This window comes from Pan troglodytes, chromosome 20 (assembly GCF_028858775.2).
Source record: "Pan troglodytes isolate AG18354 chromosome 20, NHGRI_mPanTro3-v2.0_pri, whole genome shotgun sequence".
Lineage (NCBI taxonomy): Eukaryota > Metazoa > Chordata > Mammalia > Primates > Hominidae > Pan > Pan troglodytes.
The window spans coordinates 47,896,484-47,913,275 of record NC_072418.2 but is presented as its reverse complement, the minus strand read 5'-3'; the positions used below and the strand labels follow the sequence as shown (position 1 = coordinate 47,913,275).

At 53.2% G+C, this 16,792-nt stretch overlaps 3 protein-coding genes and 1 long non-coding RNA gene across 9 annotated transcripts in view; 1 reads left to right on the top strand and 3 right to left on the bottom strand.

Annotated features, from left to right (window-relative positions):
- The window catches only part of CLPTM1 (CLPTM1 regulator of GABA type A receptor forward trafficking), a 38,778-nt gene extending 35,687 nt beyond the window's left edge, over positions 1 to 3,091 (bottom strand). Inside the window, exon 1 of one of the 3 annotated variants that reach the window (XM_054673838.2) lies at positions 2,448 to 3,091. In XM_054673838.2, the coding sequence (XP_054529813.1) occupies positions 2,448 to 2,540 (93 nt within the window). In that variant the 5' untranslated portion in view covers positions 2,541 to 3,091. Of the gene's footprint in view, positions 1 to 2,205; positions 2,324 to 2,447 lie in introns of those variants that run through there. The other 2 variants (XM_001162446.7, XM_001162487.7) reach the window with 2 other exon arrangements.
- Positions 3,092 to 3,208: 117 nt separating this feature from the next.
- On the top strand, positions 3,209 to 7,637 carry LOC129138105 (uncharacterized). Its single transcript, XR_008541082.1, has 2 exons — positions 3,209 to 4,103; positions 6,660 to 7,637. It is a non-coding gene; the product is annotated as an uncharacterized LOC129138105 (long non-coding RNA).
- A 648-nt stretch (positions 7,638 to 8,285) lies between these two features.
- On the bottom strand, positions 8,286 to 11,757 carry APOC2 (apolipoprotein C2). Of its 3 annotated transcripts, none has more exons than XM_024351113.3 (4): positions 11,642 to 11,757; positions 9,185 to 9,252; positions 8,858 to 9,017; positions 8,286 to 8,522 (listed from the first exon to the last, which is right to left on the bottom strand). In XM_024351113.3, exons 2-4 carry the CDS (start codon positions 9,237 to 9,239, stop codon positions 8,432 to 8,434), a joined length of 306 nt encoding a protein of 101 aa, XP_024206881.1. In that variant the 5' UTR covers positions 9,240 to 9,252; positions 11,642 to 11,757; the 3' UTR covers positions 8,286 to 8,431. The 3 variants fall into 3 exon arrangements, with proteins under 3 accessions (XP_024206881.1, XP_024206882.1, NP_001230828.1); XM_024351114.3 differs by lacking the exon at positions 11,642 to 11,757 and adding an exon at positions 10,408 to 10,510; NM_001243899.1 differs by lacking the exon at positions 11,642 to 11,757 and having other exon boundaries at positions 8,432 to 8,522; positions 9,185 to 9,239.
- A 441-nt stretch (positions 11,758 to 12,198) lies between these two features.
- On the bottom strand, positions 12,199 to 15,473 carry APOC4 (apolipoprotein C4). 2 transcript variants are annotated; one of them, XM_003316446.7, is made up of 3 exons: positions 15,346 to 15,473; positions 12,807 to 12,948; positions 12,199 to 12,557 (listed from the first exon to the last, which is right to left on the bottom strand). In XM_003316446.7, exons 1-3 carry the CDS (start codon positions 15,419 to 15,421, stop codon positions 12,392 to 12,394), a joined length of 384 nt encoding a protein of 127 aa, XP_003316494.1. In that variant the 5' UTR covers positions 15,422 to 15,473; the 3' UTR covers positions 12,199 to 12,391. The 2 variants fall into 2 exon arrangements, with proteins under 2 accessions (XP_003316494.1, XP_016791670.1); XM_016936181.4 differs by lacking the exon at positions 15,346 to 15,473 and adding an exon at positions 13,393 to 13,523.
- Positions 15,474 to 16,792: the final 1,319 nt, after the last annotated feature.

The following is a 16,792-nucleotide window of genomic DNA, read 5'->3' as shown; positions in this document are numbered from 1 at the left end:
AGACACAGTTCCTGCTCTCGGATCTGCACGTCCACGCACACACACAATCCCCAGCAACATCTGCTAAAGGGTCCAAGAAGTAGCTGAGACCACCAGGGCTAGGCAAGAGCAGGAGGAAGCTAGGTTTTGCGGCATGTCTTCACTGATTACCTGGATCCACCATGGCATCAGGGAATTCCACCTCAGCCCAGCCTCTGTTTCAAGATCCGCTCATTCCACAAACACTGAGCACCTCCTCTGTGCCTGGCGCTGAGCTGAGTGGTGCTAAGGAAGCAGTGGTGATCAAGGCAGTCCTGGCTCTGCCCTCCTGGGGTTCCCAGTCCCCAGAGAGTGAAACCCAGTAGGGCAGGGCTGGGACAGGGGAGCCCAGACAGTCAAAGAGGGCTTTCTGCAGGAAGGGACATCTGAAATCTGTAGGACTAATACACATCAACTAGCTAAAGAGGGGAGAGACCTGTGCATAGACTATGAGGAAAGAGACTGAGAGGCAATAAAAGAGGTTTAGAAATAAAATAGGTTCAGAGCAGCGGATCCCCTTTAGCGCAGTTGTTCTCACGCAGGGATGACTTTGCCCCCCTGCTCTTGGAACATTTGGCAATGTCTGGAGACATATATGGTTGTCACAACTGGGGAGGGGCGTGGATCCTACTGACGTCTAGTGCGTAGAGGCCACGGATGCTGCTAAACATCCTAAAATGCACAGGGCAGCCCCCCAAACAAAGCATTATCCAATTCAAAATGTTGATAGTGCCGAGCTCGAGAAATCCTAGTCTAGTCTGAAGAAAAGTGTCGGATCGTGCAAGACTGTGATTTATTAAAGAATTTGTACTTTGTCCTAAAGGCAAAGGGGGTAACTCTTGATTGTTTTTAAGCAGAGTTGGTACAAGAGAAGATCAGAGTGCCATCTGGAAGCTCAGGGCAATGAGAACAACCTGGGCCCTGGTCTCTCAAGCCACCATCAACCCAATAATCAACAGAAACCCAGAGGGGAAACGACCTCCTTTCGAAAAGCAAGACTGGGAAACCCTTGAAGACAGGAACTGAGCCTTCATTCCAGCACTAACTCAACAAACATTTCCTGGGCTGTCCCTGAAGCCAGGCCCTGGTTGAGAATGCTGAAAAGATTCAGAGCAGATACAGTGGGCTCTATCACACAAATTTCATCCATGTGTCCTCCCCAAGTGATACCACTTGCTCTTTCTCTGGGCTCCCCCAGTCCCTGACACAGACTTTTGTCACCAACCTAATCATTCAGGATTATAACTGTTTACATGTCAGTCTCCTCTCTTCGTCCCCTGACAGCAGGGATATGGCTGGCCTTCCTGTCCAACCTCTGCATTTAACACGGGAGAGATAAAGGCCTAAAGAGGGAAAGGAACTTGCCCAAGGTCACACAGAGAGTCAGCTTCATTCTCCCCTCTCAACCCGCACTCCTTTCCCCTGAGCTGCCTCCCACATGTCAGTGACATCCCAGTGGGTGGGTCGACAGCACCTTCATGTCTCCATCTATTCCCCAAATGCCTGAACGGTAGCTGCCTGAAATGGTATGCTCTGCAGTGTGTTAAGACAGCAGTGGGGCAGAAGTCATCCGCACCAGGACTAATTAACCCATAGAACTATTTTACATTAAAACCACATCCATACCAGTCCCTGTGTCAGCAGTGTCTTGTAACTTCTACATAAAGTTACAAACCTAACCAGGATGACCTTCTGGAAGCGCCTTAGTCTCACTGTTCCTTGAATTCCCGTCTGTAAAATGGGTCTGCCGGCCGTGCCCTGCTAATCCTGACTTCCCCACAGCTACAAAACTCCCAATTAATCACTGCGCACACCTCAAGCACTACAACGAGACCTGAACGCCAGACCACTCTAGGAACGGCCTCAGAGCATGGAATCGCGGAGTTGAGAACCCAGCGCGCCAAGGTACAAGCCTGCGCCCCTCCGAGCCACTGTCTCCCCGGATCGAGCAATGAGCCTGGTGGCCGCCCGGCTCGAGCGTGCAGGGGAACCGACCGGCAACAGGGCCCTGTTCCCGGCACCGTCCGGCCTCCCGGGCGGTCCGGCCCTGCCTGGGCCGGGTATTCAAGGTCCCTCTGGCCAAGGAGCCCCCAGTGCACGGGATTCCGTGACAAGAGGTAGGACACGCCCCGTGGGAGGCCCCCCGGCTGGGGAAGAACCCCCTCAGTCCCCTCTCGGCCTCCGTACCTGACCGGAGCTGCCTCCCCCGGCCGCCACCACGGCGCTGCGGGCCCCGTCCGCCTCCTGCGCCGCCGCCATCTTCCCGCTCCGGGTCCCCGCCCCCGCCGCCAGCCCCGCCCCGTCCCCGACTTCGCAGCGCAATCGCGCGAGATTTCACGCTTTCCTAGCCCCGCCGGGCCACCCTATCCGGCAAGAGTGCCGCAGCCACGCCTCTCAGTAAGGCCACTTCCGGCTATGGAAGGACCAACCTGGCCACCGTACTCGTCTTTCTCCCAGCAAGTTTGTTTCCACCTAATAAAAACACTGTATGCTCCGAACTCCAGGACTTTCTCGGCCAGCATGTGCCTCCCGCAAGTTCTGTCCCTTCCGTCCCTTCACATTAACCCGCCTTTTCGGTTATATGAGCCTTTCGGGACATCCTGTCCGCTTCTCCCTGCCGATTCTTCGCGTCCTTTTCGTTCCATGTTTCTTGAGCTTTACCGGCCACTGTACGGCTTCGAACCACGCCCCTCTTTCGTCAGAGGAACCTTTCTGGCCACCGTATTCTGATTCGAAGAACTAGCCTTTTGCCCAGCACCCTTGTCTTCTGACCCCTCTTCCTAAGACAACTCTTTCGTTCAAGTCTCCTGAGCTCATATCCTTTCTGTGTTTTTAGAGTTCCAATTCCAGGGGTCTTACGGCCAACAAACCTCCGATGAGACCCTATGATACACCCCCAAGCCTTCGGACTGCCCTGCCTAGCACGCATGCGCGTTCCCTCAGTGGTCCAAACCTCGCATCCGTGGGCTAGGCTTCACGGGCTCTGAGAATTCCACAATTTTTCATTAGCTGTGTGTCTTCGTACAGCTCTAAACCCGGCCATCTGCTGAGAGACCCTTAGTTTGGAGAGGGTGTTACGGAGGCCCAGAGAGGACAAGACTCTCAGAGGCTGTTAAGTGTTCACCCGTGAAATTGGGTGGATGTCTGGCCAGGGTTCTAACCCTTGTGGTGCTACTGACTGGATAAGATATCCTGGACAAGTGACGTCTCTCTCTCTCTCTTTTTTTCTTTTTTAGACGGAGCCTCACTCTCCCCCAGGCTGGAGTGCAATGGCGCGATCTCGGCTCACTGCAACCTCGGCTCACTGCATCCTCGGCCTCCTGAGTAGCCGGGATTACAGGAGCACGCCACCACTCCTGGCTAATTTTTTTTTTTTTTTTTTTTTTTTTTTTGAGACGGAGTCTCGCTCTGTCACCCAGGCTGGAGTGCAGTGGCGCGATCTCGGCTCACTGCAACCTCTGCCTCCCGGATTCAAGCAATTCTCCTGCGTCAGCCTCCCGTTTTTTTGTTTTTTTTTTGTAAGTAGAGACGGAGTTTCACCGTGTTGGCCAGGCTGGTGACAAGTGACATCTATGTTTGAGCCTCAGTTTCTCCCCTTTTATAAACCAGGGATATAATCGTACTCGTTCTTCGTCTTCCCGTTTTGCCCCGCTGTGTTATTGGGAAGACGTAGTTAGATGGCGAATGGAAAACATCAGGCCCTGGGCCTCATGCTTAAGTGGTCAATATTTGGAGCGCTGTGATTATGAACCTTATATATTACCTGGAAAAAGAGTAAGCTTTGCATTGGGATATTCTGAATATATAATTATCATTGTATTATCGGTTTCCTCCACTTTCCTCTAGGTCTCAGCTCTGTAACAGTAGCTCTCGCTCTAGGAAACTCTCTCTGAGCCCTTTTCCTATCCTCCCTTGCCCCCTCAGCTCCTCCACCCCATCCCTGCTCACTTTGTGTCATCACTGTCAGGGATGGGTGTGTCTCCCCAACTGGGCAGGCTGACCTGGGACTGTTGTGGTCACTGCTGTATCTCCAGCACTGCCCTGGGGATGATTGCCCTGGGGATGAGGCTCTCTAGGTGCAGAAGGTGAGTGACTTACCTCTCTGAGGGCTAACACAGGACAAGAAGGAACCTTAGAAAACTTCCCTCCTCAGCCAGGGGCGGTGGCTCACGGCTGTAATCCCAGCACTTTGGGAGGCCGAGGCAGGCGGATCACCTGAGGTCGGGAGTTCGAGACCAGCCTGGCCAACATTGTGAAACCCCGTCTCTACTAAAAATACAAAAATTAGCCGGGCATGGTGGCGGACGTCTGTAACTCCAGCTACTCGGGAGGCTGAGGCAGGAGAATTGCTTGAACCCGGGAGGCAGAGGTTGCAGTGAGCCAAGATCATGCCACTGAATTCCGGCCTGGGCAACAGAGCAAGACTCCGCCTCCAAAAAAGAAGAAAGAAAAGAAAAAGAAAACTCAGTGCCTCATCCTCACTGTTACAGACAATAATGGTGTTAATAACGATTCTTTGAATGTGTAGGCCCAGTCTTTTAAGTCCAGGGATGAAGTGAATAGACTAAGACAGGGATTGAGGAGAGACCTTGTGGGGTCTGAAGCTTATGTGTTTTGTGGGCCTCTTTTTTTTTTTTTTTTGAGACCGAGTCTTGCTCTGTCACCCAGGCTGGAGTGCAGTGGCATGATCTCAGCTCAATGCAAGCTCCGCCTCCTGGGTTCACACCATTCTCCTGTCTCAGCCTCCGGAGTAGCTGGGACTACAGGCGCCCACCACCACGCCCAGCTAATTTTTTGTATTTTTAGTAGAGACGGGGTTTCACCGTGTTAGCCAGGATGGTCTTGATCTCCTGACCTCGTGATCCGCCTGCCTCTGTCTCCCAAAGTGCTGGGAGTACAGGCATGAGCCACCGCGCCTGGCCTGGCCTCTTTTAAAAAGTACAAAATTGGCTGGGTGTGGTGGCTCACACTGTAATCCCAGCACTTTGGGAGGCAGAGGCTGGCGGATCACCTGAGGTCGGGAGTTCGAGACCAGCCTGACCAAAATGGAGAAACCCCATCTCTACTAAAAGTACAAAATTAGCTGGGCATGGTGGTACATGCCTGTAATCCCAGCTACTTGGGAGGCCAAGGCAGGAGAATCGCTTGAACCTGGGAAACGGAGGTTGTGGTGAGCCGAGATCATGCCATCGCACTCCAGCCTGGGCAACAAAAGGGAAACTCTGTCTTGAAAAAAAAAAAAGTACAAAATGACTTGTACAAATTTAGGTAGAGGACCATGGAAAGCCCAGGCAAGTGAGGGGCTTTGAAACTTTCTCCAGCCTCACTGCAACCCCAACTGCGCTCTCAGCTATAAATACAAACTGCTGCAATCTGCTCTCCAAGTCTCATACACTGCAAGGGCCAATGTGTTGGAGCATGATGAGGTCTAAGCTTCTCATGAGAAGTGTGACCTTGGACAGGGCTCCTGTGGAGGCAGGTTCCCTGCAGAGCCTCCCTACGCTCTGTGGAGTGACCAAATAAATTCTGCCATTCCGTCCAGGCTTCGTGGCTCATGCCTGTAATCCTAGCACTCTGGGAGGCTGAGGCAGAAGGATCGCTTGAGCCTAGGAGTTTAAGACCAGCCTTGGTGACATAGCGAGATCCTAGCTCTACTAAAAATTAACAAAATTAGGTGGTGTGGTGGCATCCACCTGTGGTCCAGCTACTCCGAGGCTGAGGTGGGAGGGATGCCGGAGCCCAGGAGTTTGTTCGAGGTTGCAATTAGCTGTGATCACACTACTGCACTCCAGCCTGGGTGACAGAGTGAGACCCTGTCTCTAAAGAAATTAAAAATCATAATAAGTAAAAAATTCTGCCATTCCTGCTGTAAGTCAGTCACAGGACAGACCCACTCTTCTCTCCACTAGGGGGCACAAAATACTGATCAAGGGCTGTGATTTCAGGTTCTAAGGGAGAAAGGGGGCTGGGGATCCAACCTTCTAGGTCCTGAGGAGAAGGGATTGGGGGGTCCCAGACTCCTGAGTTCTAGGGGAAGAAGAATCTAGGGGCCTGGACTCTGGGGGCCCTGAGGGGAATGGGGTTCTGAGAAAGAAAGGAGGAGTCTGAGGCCAGCACCAGGATTGGTTGGAAGCCGAACTGGTCCGGGCAGTGCTTTGGTTTGGCTCGAGTCCGTGGGAACCAAGGGGACAGAGCAGGGATTGTTACTCCAGGGTCTTCCCCTCCCCACCACCCCCTGCGCTTGGCAGCCTCTGTTCTTCCCAGGCCCCGGGGACTCGGGGGCATTGCCCACAGTCCCTCTCCAGGGCCCCTGTTTTTTACTGGACTCAGCTGCCCAGCCTCAGGACCTGGGAAAACTGCCACAAGGGTGTTGAAAGCCTGGCAGGAGGTTAATGCCAAGCAGATTAGGAGAAATACAAGCAGTGGATCCCCAGAGACCAATAGCCCCACCCATGGGACTTGGGGAGCAGTACCACCCTGGACTCCCTCAGGATACAGGAATCTTGGCCCCCAGCCCCCTTCATTCATGGTCCCAGCACTGGCTTCCTTCAGACCATGGAGCCTCTGCTTATTTGCACCTTCTGCCTTCTGTGCTTTTTGCTTGCAATTTTTTTTTAATAAGTTTTTCTTTTTTTTTTTAGAGACGGAGTCTCACTCTGCTGCCCAGGCTGGAGTGCAGTGGCACTATCTCCGCCTCCAGGGTACAAGCAATTCTCCTGCCTCAGCCTCCAGGTAACTGGGATTACAGGCGCGGGCCACCCCTAGCTAATTTTTGTGTTTTTATTAGAGACAAGGTTTCACCATGTTGGCCAGGCTGGTCTTGAACTCCTGACCTCAGATGATCTGCCCACCTCAGCCAACCAAAGTGCTGGGATTACAGGCGTGCGCCACCACGCCGGCCCTAGAGGTTTGTCTTCTTGGGTCCCAGCCAAGAAGTACTGACTTGGGCACCATTCTCCCTCTGCCACGGGACCATTATACACTGATTGCAATGGCACGTTTAAAGTGTCAGCCCAGGCCTGGTGCGGTGGTTCACACCCGTAATCCCAACACTTTGGAAGGGCAAGGTGGGCAGATCGCTTGAGCCCAGGAATTGGAGACTAGCCTAGGCAACTTGACGAAACCCCGTCTCTACTAAAAATACAAAAAATTAGCCAGGTGTGGCAGTGGGCATCCCTAGTCCCAACTACTTGGGAGGCTGAGATGGGAGGATCTCTTGAGCCCAAAAGGTCAAGGCTACAGTAAGCCAAGATCTCACCACTGCACTTCAGCCTGGGCGACAGAGCAAGACCTTATCTCAAAACAAAATAAATAAAATAAAAAATGTGTCAGTCCAGCAACTGTAAGGCAGGAAAATAGGGAGGCAGGGAACATAAGGCCAATTCACTTCAGCTATAACAGGAAACATCCTCTCCGGTAGGCCATAAATGACTTTGTAACTTTTCTTCATCCTCTCCATTTACATAGGGTGTACCAGAAGTAACCAGTGGAAGGGGAATCCTCTAGGGGGAGTTTAAACTCCCAAAAATTCTGTAACAGGGCTTTTGAACCCATATGCTTGGGCCCGCTCCCACTCTGTTTGGTGTATGTTTCTTTTCAATAAATCCCTTCATTCCTTCCTTGCTTTGTTTGTGCGTTTTGTCCAGTTCTTTGTTCAGGACGCCAAAAACCTGGACACCATTCACCGTTAACAACTGGAGACTGTCAGAGGCCACTGTGGACTAGCTGTATCTATGATTTGTCATTTTACAAATGAGAAAGCTGGATTTTGGCCTGGCGCGGTGGCTCATGCCTGTCACCCCAGTACTTTGGGAGGCTGAGGCGGGTGGATCACTTGAGGTCAGAAGTTTGAGACCAGCCTAGCCAACTGGCAAAACCCTACTAAAAATACAAACATTAGCCGTGCACAGTGGCACATGCCCATAATCCCAGCTACTCCAGAGGCTGAGGCACACAGAATCGCTGGAACCTGGGAGGCGGAGGGTGCAGTGAGCCGAGATTGCACCACTGCTGTCCAGCCTGGGTGACAGAGTGAAACCCTGTCTCAAAAAATAAAAAAAGAGAGAAAGCCGGACTTCAATAAAGATTAGTCTCTAATTGCTGTTACGATTATTTATTGTTACTATTCACTGCTTTATTCCCATGGACCCATGGGTTAGGGCTCCATACATAAAGTAGGTGCTCATTAAATGTTGGCTGGACTGAGTCAGCCCCTCCATCTTGGCCCTTGAGTCCTCAGAAAAGCAGTGCCATCCATGAGAAGCAACTTGAATTGTATTTTTTATTGAAAAGAATTCAGGCTAGAGTTGGGAGGAGGATGCAAGAGCTACTGGGAAGGGGGAGCTCAGTCTGAACCTGGGGGATCAGGGGAGTGAGGGACTCTCCCCTTGTCCACTGATGGGGGGTCTGGCTGTTACTCCTCTCCCTTCAGCACAGAAAGAACTTGGTCAGTAAAAATGCCTGTGTAAGTGCTCATGGCTGCTGTGCTTTTGCTGTACAAGTCCCTGGGGAGAAAGCACAGATGGTTAGAGGGAGGAGGGGCTGGGGGTCTGGACCCCTGGGTCTGAGGGAGGAGGGTCTGGGGGCCTGGACTCCTGGGTCTGAGGGAGGAGGGGCTGGGGGCCTGGACTCCTGGGTCTGAGGGAGGAGGGGCTGGGGGCCTGGACTCCTGGGTCTGAGGGAGGAGGGGCTGGGGGCCTGGACTCCTGAGTCTGAGGGAGGAGGGGCTGAGGCCTGGACTCCTGGGTCTGAGGGAGGAGGGGCTGGGGCCTCAACTTCTGGGTCCTGGATGCAGTCGGTGGTATGGGCCAGACCCCATTTCTCCAGGGGCAGGTGCTACCTGAGTTTCTCATCTACAGCGGGCAGGTATGTCTTCTCGTACAGGTTCTGGGCGGCTGTCTTTGCTGACTCCCAGTAACTGGAGAGAGATTCCTTCACCTGGGTGAGGAAGGTCGGGCTAGGCGTCTCATCTTGCTGGGGCTGTTGGGTCCCCTGGACCTCTGCAGGGGGAGAGTGTGTCAGGAGAGCCCGTGGGGCTGCAGCAGGGGGAAAGGAGGAAGGAAGAAGAGGAGAGGGCAGAGGCAGAGGTAAGAAGGGCCTGGGCTGGGAAGATGCTTGGAGCTCATTCCCCTCCCCAAGGCTTCCCTCCCCGGAAGCCCACACTCACCAAATCCCAATACCAGGAGCACAAGAAACAGAGCCGGGAGGAGTCGTGTGCCCATAGTGTCCAGAGACCTGGAACATTGAGGGGGTGACATGTGGCAGGCTGACTGGAGGTGGCTGTTCCTGTGGTCACGCCCCACTCTGGTGGGGGGGAACTGAGATCCTGCCCTGTGTGTGCTCGGTGTCCCAGTCAAGTTTCCCATGCATGGACTTGGACACAGCCCCCTTCTTGGGCCTCACTTTCCAACATTCTGTGATTCTACTCCTGATTTTAACATTTTAATTATTATTTTTTTCTTTTTTGAGATGGAATCTCACTCTGTTGCCCAGGCTGGAGTGCAGTGGTGCAATCTCGGCTCACTGCAACCCCCACCTCCCAGGTTCAAGCAATTCTCCTGCCTCAGCCTCCCCAGTAGCTGGGATTACAGGCACCCGCCACCACCCGGCTGATTTTTGTTTTTGTATTTTTTGAGATGGAGTCTCGCTCTGTCACCCAGGCTGGAGTGCAGTGGCGTGTTCTCGGCTCACTGCAACCTCTGCCTCCAGGGTTCTAGCAATTCTTCTGCCTCAGCCTCCCAAGGAGCTGGAATCACAAGCACCTGCCACCATGCCCGGCTAATATTTTGTATTTTTAGTAGAGATGGGGTTTCACCATGCTGGCCAGGCTGGTCTCGAACTTCTGACCTCGTGATCCGCCCACCTTGGCCTCCCGAAGTGCTAGGATTACAGGCTTGAGCCACTGTGCCCCACCTGATTTTTGTATTTTTAGTAGAGATGGGGTTTCACCATGTTGGCCAGGCTGGTCTTGAACTCCTAACCTCAAGTGATTTGCCTGCCTTGGCCTCCCAAAGTGCTGGAATTACAGGCATGAGCCACCATGCCCAGCTGCTAATTTTTATTCTTTTGTAGAGATGGGAGACTTGCTTTGTTGCCCAGGCTGGTCTGGAACTCCTGGGCTCAAGCGATCCTCCCATCTCGGCCTCCCCAGGGTGCTGGGAGTACAGGTGTGAGCCACTGAGCCCAGCCTAGAAGGCTTTCTTGAGCACCTAAACAGTTCTGGGCCCAGCAGGGAACACAGCAAAGCCTCTGCCCTTTGCTAAGGCTGAGTCAGTGCAGGGAGGTGCTCTGCAGACACCATTAAGGACCTACAGTAGATCAAATGTGTTACCTTAGGGCTCTGCCCTAAGTCAGACCTCATGTCCCTGCATCTCCTCACTGAGTTCTCACCTGCTCTATGAGAGAGGCACTTTTGGTGACGAAGAACATGCACAGGGCACAATATCATCATCCACACGTAGGAGATGAGGAAGTACGGCAGAAAGAGGGTGAGATCTGATCCCCGGAGAAAGAACACAAGCAAATGGTCTACAATTCTTTTTTTTTTTCCGAGACAAGGTCTTGTTCTCTTGCCCAGGCTGGAGTGCGATGGCGCAATTTTGGCTCACCGCAACCTCTGTCTTCCGGGTTCGAGCGATTCTCCTGCCTCAGCCTCCTGAGTAACTGGAAATACAAGCATGCACCACCATGCCTGTCTAATTTTTGTATTTTTAGTAGAGACGGGGTTTCACCATGTTGGCCAGGCTGGTCTCCAACTCCTGACATCAAGTGATCCGTCTGCCTTGGCCTCCCAAAGCGTTTGGATTACAAGTGTAAGCCACCACGCCCAGCCTCCAGTTCTTTTTTAGTTTTTTAAATTTTTTCATTCTTTTTTTCCCCCAAGACTGAGTCTTGCTCTGTCACCCAGGCTAGAGTACAGTGGCACGATCTGGGCTCACTACAACCTCCGCTTCCTGGGTTCAAGCAATTCTCCTGTCTCAGCCTCTGGAATAGCTGGGATTACAGGCATATGCTACCACACCCGGCTAATTTTTGTATTTTTAGTATAGATGTGGTTTCATCATGCTGGTAAGGCTGGTGTCGAACTCCTGACCTCAAGTGATCCACCCGCCTCGGCCTCCCAGAGTGCTGGGATTACAGGCATGAGCCATTGTACCTAGCCCTTTTTCTTTCTCTTTTTTAGAAATGGGGTTTCTCTGTCACCCAGGCTGGAACACGGTGGCAAGATCACAGCTCACTGCATCCTCAAACTCCTGGGCTCAAGGGATCCTCCCCACCTCAGCCACCCCAACTCTAAGCAGAAGCTCAAATAGTCTACAGTTCTAAATTCTGTGATTTGTGGAATGTGGTGGTGTACCTGTAGTCCCAGCTACTGGGGAGGCTGAGGCAGGAGGATTGCTTGAGCCCAGGAGTTTGAGTCTAGCCTGGGCTACATAGCAAGACTCCATCTCTCTCTCTGTCTCACACACACACACACACACACACACACACACACACACACACACACAGTCATGGTTCCAACACGGGCTTCTAACATTGTGCCTCTTAAAATTCCTGCTTTATCGATCTTTGCCCTCTCCCTGCTGACGCCCCCCTGTCCCCGCACCCTGAGTCCCTTTCTTACCAGACTCTGGCAGGCTGTCCTCACCAGCTCCGGACGGGCACAGAGAGGCTTTATAGCGGTTGAGACCCACTTCCGCTCCACAGCCACAACCCCCATCCTTTGTCTAGGCCAAAGTCCTGGCCAACAGAACTGCCGAGGGGGTGGGTGGGGACAGAAAGGGCAATGACCTCCCCCAAGGTCACGTCACAGGGAACCCTCACTCTGAGAATTCGCCTCCGACAGAGGCTGGGTTGGGGGCTGTGGAGGGGTTGGAGGTGCTGGGTGCCCACTGGGAATGGAGTCAGAGCTTGTAGGAGACAAGGGCGAAGCTCTCAGTGAGGGCCATCTTGGGGACCTGCTGACTCCACCCGCGCTCCTGCCCTCACCCTCCTGAAACTGACATGCCTTGAAGTCCCCCATTCTCCGCAAGCCCACAATAGGGTGTTATTCCTTGATACCCTTCCCGACCTCCCTACTCTTCCTTCCCCATCAGGTGTCACCTCTTCTACTCATTGATTCCTGGGAGGCAGTGGGGTGGGTTTTTTTCTGGCCACACTGGGGAAGGATCCAGACAGGGACACAGGTGAGACTTTATTTATTGGAGAAGTATGAACTTTTTTTTTTTCTTTTTGTTTTACCCCCCAAGAGATCTCGCTGTGTTGCCCAGGCTGGTCTCGAACTCCTGGGCTCAAGCCATCCTCCTACCTCAGCCTCCTGAGTAGCTGGGACTACAGGCACCTGCCACAACCACACCTGGCTTTTATGAACATTTTAACCCTGGTCCTTGTCCCCACAGACAAGCCTGGGGCACAGGCTGTGGGTCTTCTTCAAGAGGCTGTCTTTGGATTCGAGGAGCCAGGCCTTGGTGCGCGGACCCAGGTCCCTCAGGTGGTCGTCATAGTAGGTCTGCATGAAGCCCCAGAAGGTGCTCGGGCTCCTACAGGAGAGAGGACATCACAGTGGAGGCCCCAGCTCTCCCCAGGTGTTCTCTGCCCCATTTATCCGCTCCTCTCTGTGACCTAGGAGTTCCTGCTCTCAGCTCTAACCCTCCACTCCTCCCAGACCTAGGGGTCACAGCCCCACTCCCACCCTTTCCTCCTCCCTGAGACCCAGGGGTCCAGGCCCCAGCCCCTCCTCCCTCAGACCCAGGAGTCCCCTCCCACCACCCAGCCCAGCACACCCTCACCAGAACCATTGCCACCCGTCTCTGGTCCTGTTCACCACTGGCTCCAGCAGCTCCTTCATCCTGCCCCTCACCAGGCTCCAGCGACTCATCTTTAGCTTTGGCGGGGTGCTCGGGGTTCCTTCCTGGGCCTCTGGCTGGCATGCTAGGTGGAACCAGAGGGCAACTTGGGTGGGCTGGGACCCTAGAATCCCCTTCTCCCTTTCCCTCCATGCTCATCCTGTGTCGCTCCCGGTGGCCCAGGGGCAGCCCCCTGCCAGTCCTCTCGCCTCCTGCCTTTACCCTTATGTGTCCCCTGACCGCTAACCCCTCTTTAACCATCAGCCATCTCTTTTTTTTTTTTTTTTCTTTTTTTTTATGAGACAGAGTCAGTCTCTTGCTCTGTTGCCCAGGGTGGAGTGCAGTGTCATGATCTCGTCTCATTGCAACCTCCACCTCCTGGATTCAAGCAATTTTCCTGCCTCAGCCTCCCGAGTAGCAGGGATTACAGGCATCTGCCATCATGCCCGGCTAATTTTTGTATTTTTAGTAGAGATGGGGTTTTGCCATGTTGGGGCCTCGAACTCCTGACCTCAAGTGATCCACCCACCTCGGGCTCCCAAAACGCTGGGATTACAGATGTGAGCCACCCTGTCCGGCTGGGCCATCTCTTCACCTTGTGTCAGTAGTCCCTCCTGTCACCCTGTCTGCCTGTGGTTCCCCTCTAATGGCCTCTCTAATTGCCATCCTCTGATGCCTCCTTTCACCACCTGATTTTGCTGCCCAGGAACTACCCCCTTCCCCCTTCGTTCTCCTGTGACCCCCACCCTGTCTGAGCTACCTCTGTGGACAGTGGAGGGAGAGCAGGAGGTGACTTTCTGCCCCCAGGGGCAGACATTGGCTTAGCCTTGCTGTCAGTTCCTCTTTCCGGGCCAGACCTTCTACCCACGCATCTGGACAAAGCCTCGCCTACAGAGACCAGCCGTCACGCGGGGGCCACATGTAGCTGGCTGTGTGCCTTGGCCGGTGACTTATCCTGTCTCCCCAGGACTGTTTCTCCTTTTGTAGAATGGGATAATAATATCTACCTCAGGGTTATCGTGAGAATTAAGAGTTACTACATACGATGCACATGGAATGGTGCCTTGCACATTGTCTACATACGTGTTAAATTTTTTTTTTTTTCAGACGGAGTCTTGCTCTGTCACCCAGGTTGGAATGCAGTGGCGCGATCTCGGCTCACTGCAACCTCTGCCTCCCGGGTTCAAGTGATTCTCTGGCCTCAGCCTCCCGAGTAGCTGGGACTACAGGCGCATGCCACCATGCATGGCTAATTTTTTGTATTTTTAGTAGAGATGGGTTTTTACCCATCTGTTAGCCAGGATGATCTCAAATCTCCTGACCTTGCGATCTGCCCGCCTCGGCCTCCGAAAGTGCTGGGATTACAGGCATGAGCCACCGTGCCTGGCCCCGTATTAAAAATTTAAATTTCTACTGGATAATGCTGATCTAGAATATGATCCCATTTTAAAATAAAGTACATGGCCGGGCGTGGTGGCTCATGCCTGTAATCCCAGCACTTTGGGAGGCCAAGGCGGGCGGATCACCTGAGGTCAGGAGTTCAAGACCAGCCTGGGCAACATGGCAAAACCCTGTCTCTACCAAAAATATAAAAAATTAGCCAGGCATTGGCCAGGCGCAGTGGCTCACGCCTGTAATCCTAGCACTTTCGAAGGCCGAGGCAGGCGGATCATGAGGTCAGGAGATGGAGACCATCCTGGCTAACATGGCGAAACCCCGTCTCTAGTAAAAATACAAAAAATTAGCCAGGCGTGGTGGTGGGCTCCTGTAGTCCCAGCTACTCGGGAGGCTGAGGCAGGAGAATGGCGTGAACCCGGGAGGCAGAGCTTGCAGTGAGCCAAGATCACGCCACTGCACTCCAGTCTGGGTAACAGAGCGAGGCTCCGTCTCAAAAAAAAAAAAAATTAGCCAGGCATGGTGGCATGTGTCTGTAGTCCCAAATACTCTGAAGACTGAGGCAGGAGAATCCCTTGAACCGGGTAGGCGGATGATGCAGTGAGCCAAGATCGCACCACTGCTACCACTGCACTCCAGCCTGGGTGACAGAGTGAGACTCCGTCTCAAAAAAAAAAAAAAAAAATGCATATGCAAAACACAGACGTACACACCAGCACACACTCACAGACCCCCTCACACGTGTCCACACACTCAAATATTTTGCACACACATACCCCACAGAGAGATAGGTGCACACAAATACACATATGCACACAGACATGCACTTTTTACCACGACTGCATACTCCCACTTCCACGCACGCACGTGCACACACACAGATGATCCTAGTTTGTACCAATGTGACATTCACACTTCACTCTCAGCCACCGACACACACACTCCCCGACACGCACATGCATACGCACGCCATGAAACGCACACACTCCGTACTCATGTCTCACGTGGCTATAGAGCCACAGGACACACAGCCACACTCACACCCACCAGGTGTGGGCCCCACATCCCTCCACCCACTTCTTCTCACCCCCAATGCAGGCCAGGACCAGCACGCAGAGGCACAGGGCAGGCAGGGCCTGGAGCCTGTTTCTGAGGAGGGACATTTCTGGGGGTTCCGTGCCTCTGTCCCTCTGTGCTCAACTCTGCGGGCCGGGGGAGGGGAGGCTGCACAGAGCAGGGCCCTCCCCCGGCCACCTCCCCGCTTGGCAGAGACTTCAGAGAGCAGGGCCCAGGTGACAGTGGCAATCAGAGGTCATGCCTCTGTGGGCCTCCCTCCTTCTCACCCTCCCACACCGTGCCCTGAGAGAAGACAGAGGATCTTGAGCCTCCTGCACTGAGGCAGTTTCAAATCCTGTCTCCACCTCCCATGACAGCCTCATTTGCTGGCCTCAGTTTCCTCCTCCATAAAGTGGGAGGCACAGTACATATTTCAGTATATTACTTGAACAAATACAAAGAAAGGCGCAGTGGCTCACGCCTGTAATCCCAGCACTTTGGGAGGCCGAGGTGGGCGGATCATATGAGGCCAGGAGTTTGAGACCAACCTGGCCAACATGGTGAAAAACCCTGTCTCTACTAAAAATACAAAAATTAGCCAGACGTAGTGATGCGTGCCTGTAATCCCAGCTACTCGGGAGGCTGAGGCAGGAGAATGGCTTGAACCCAGGAAGTGAAGGCTACAGTGAGCCGCGATCACACCACTGCACTCCAGCCTGGGTGACAGAGCAAGACTCTGTCTTGAAACAAAACAAAACAAAAAATGAAGAAAGCTCTTACCGTGGAGCCTGGCAATATAGGTGCTCAAAGATCATCGCTGTTGGCCAGGCGTGGTGGCTCATGCCTGTAACCCCAACACTTTGGGAGGCCGAAGCAGGTGGATCACGAGGTCAGGAGATCGAGACCATCTTGGCTAACACGGTGAAACCCCATCTCTACTAAAAATATGAAAAATTAGCCAGGCGTGGTGGCAGGCGCCTGTAGTCCTAGCTACTTGGGAGGCTGAGGCAGGAGAATGGCGTGAACCTGGGAGGTGGAGCGTGCATTGAGCCGAGATCGCACCACTGCAGTCCGGCCTGGGCGAAAAAGCAAGACTTCGTCTCAAAAAAAAAAAAAAAAGATCATTGCTGTTATTATTATTTTGTGTCTAATTTCTCCTAGTCACTGGGCTGCAGGGCCAGGCTTGTGGTAGGGCCTCAATAGGGCCCAAGGGTTGATGGCAGGAAATAGCAACACAGTCTCATGTCTCCAGCCTCTGTTTCTTCCTAGGTGGGCTGGAGCCCAATCACTTCCAAGCATTCCTTGAGTTCTCAATTCCAACTCTTTCTCCTCTGGGTGACTCTGGCTTCAGACGGACCTGGGCTTCGAATCCCTCACTTCTTCACCGTGTGACCTGGGCAAATACGTTTTCTTTTCTGGGGCTCAATTTGTTCAACTGTAACACGGGGTTGATAGGGAGCACCTGCCTCCCAGTGTCC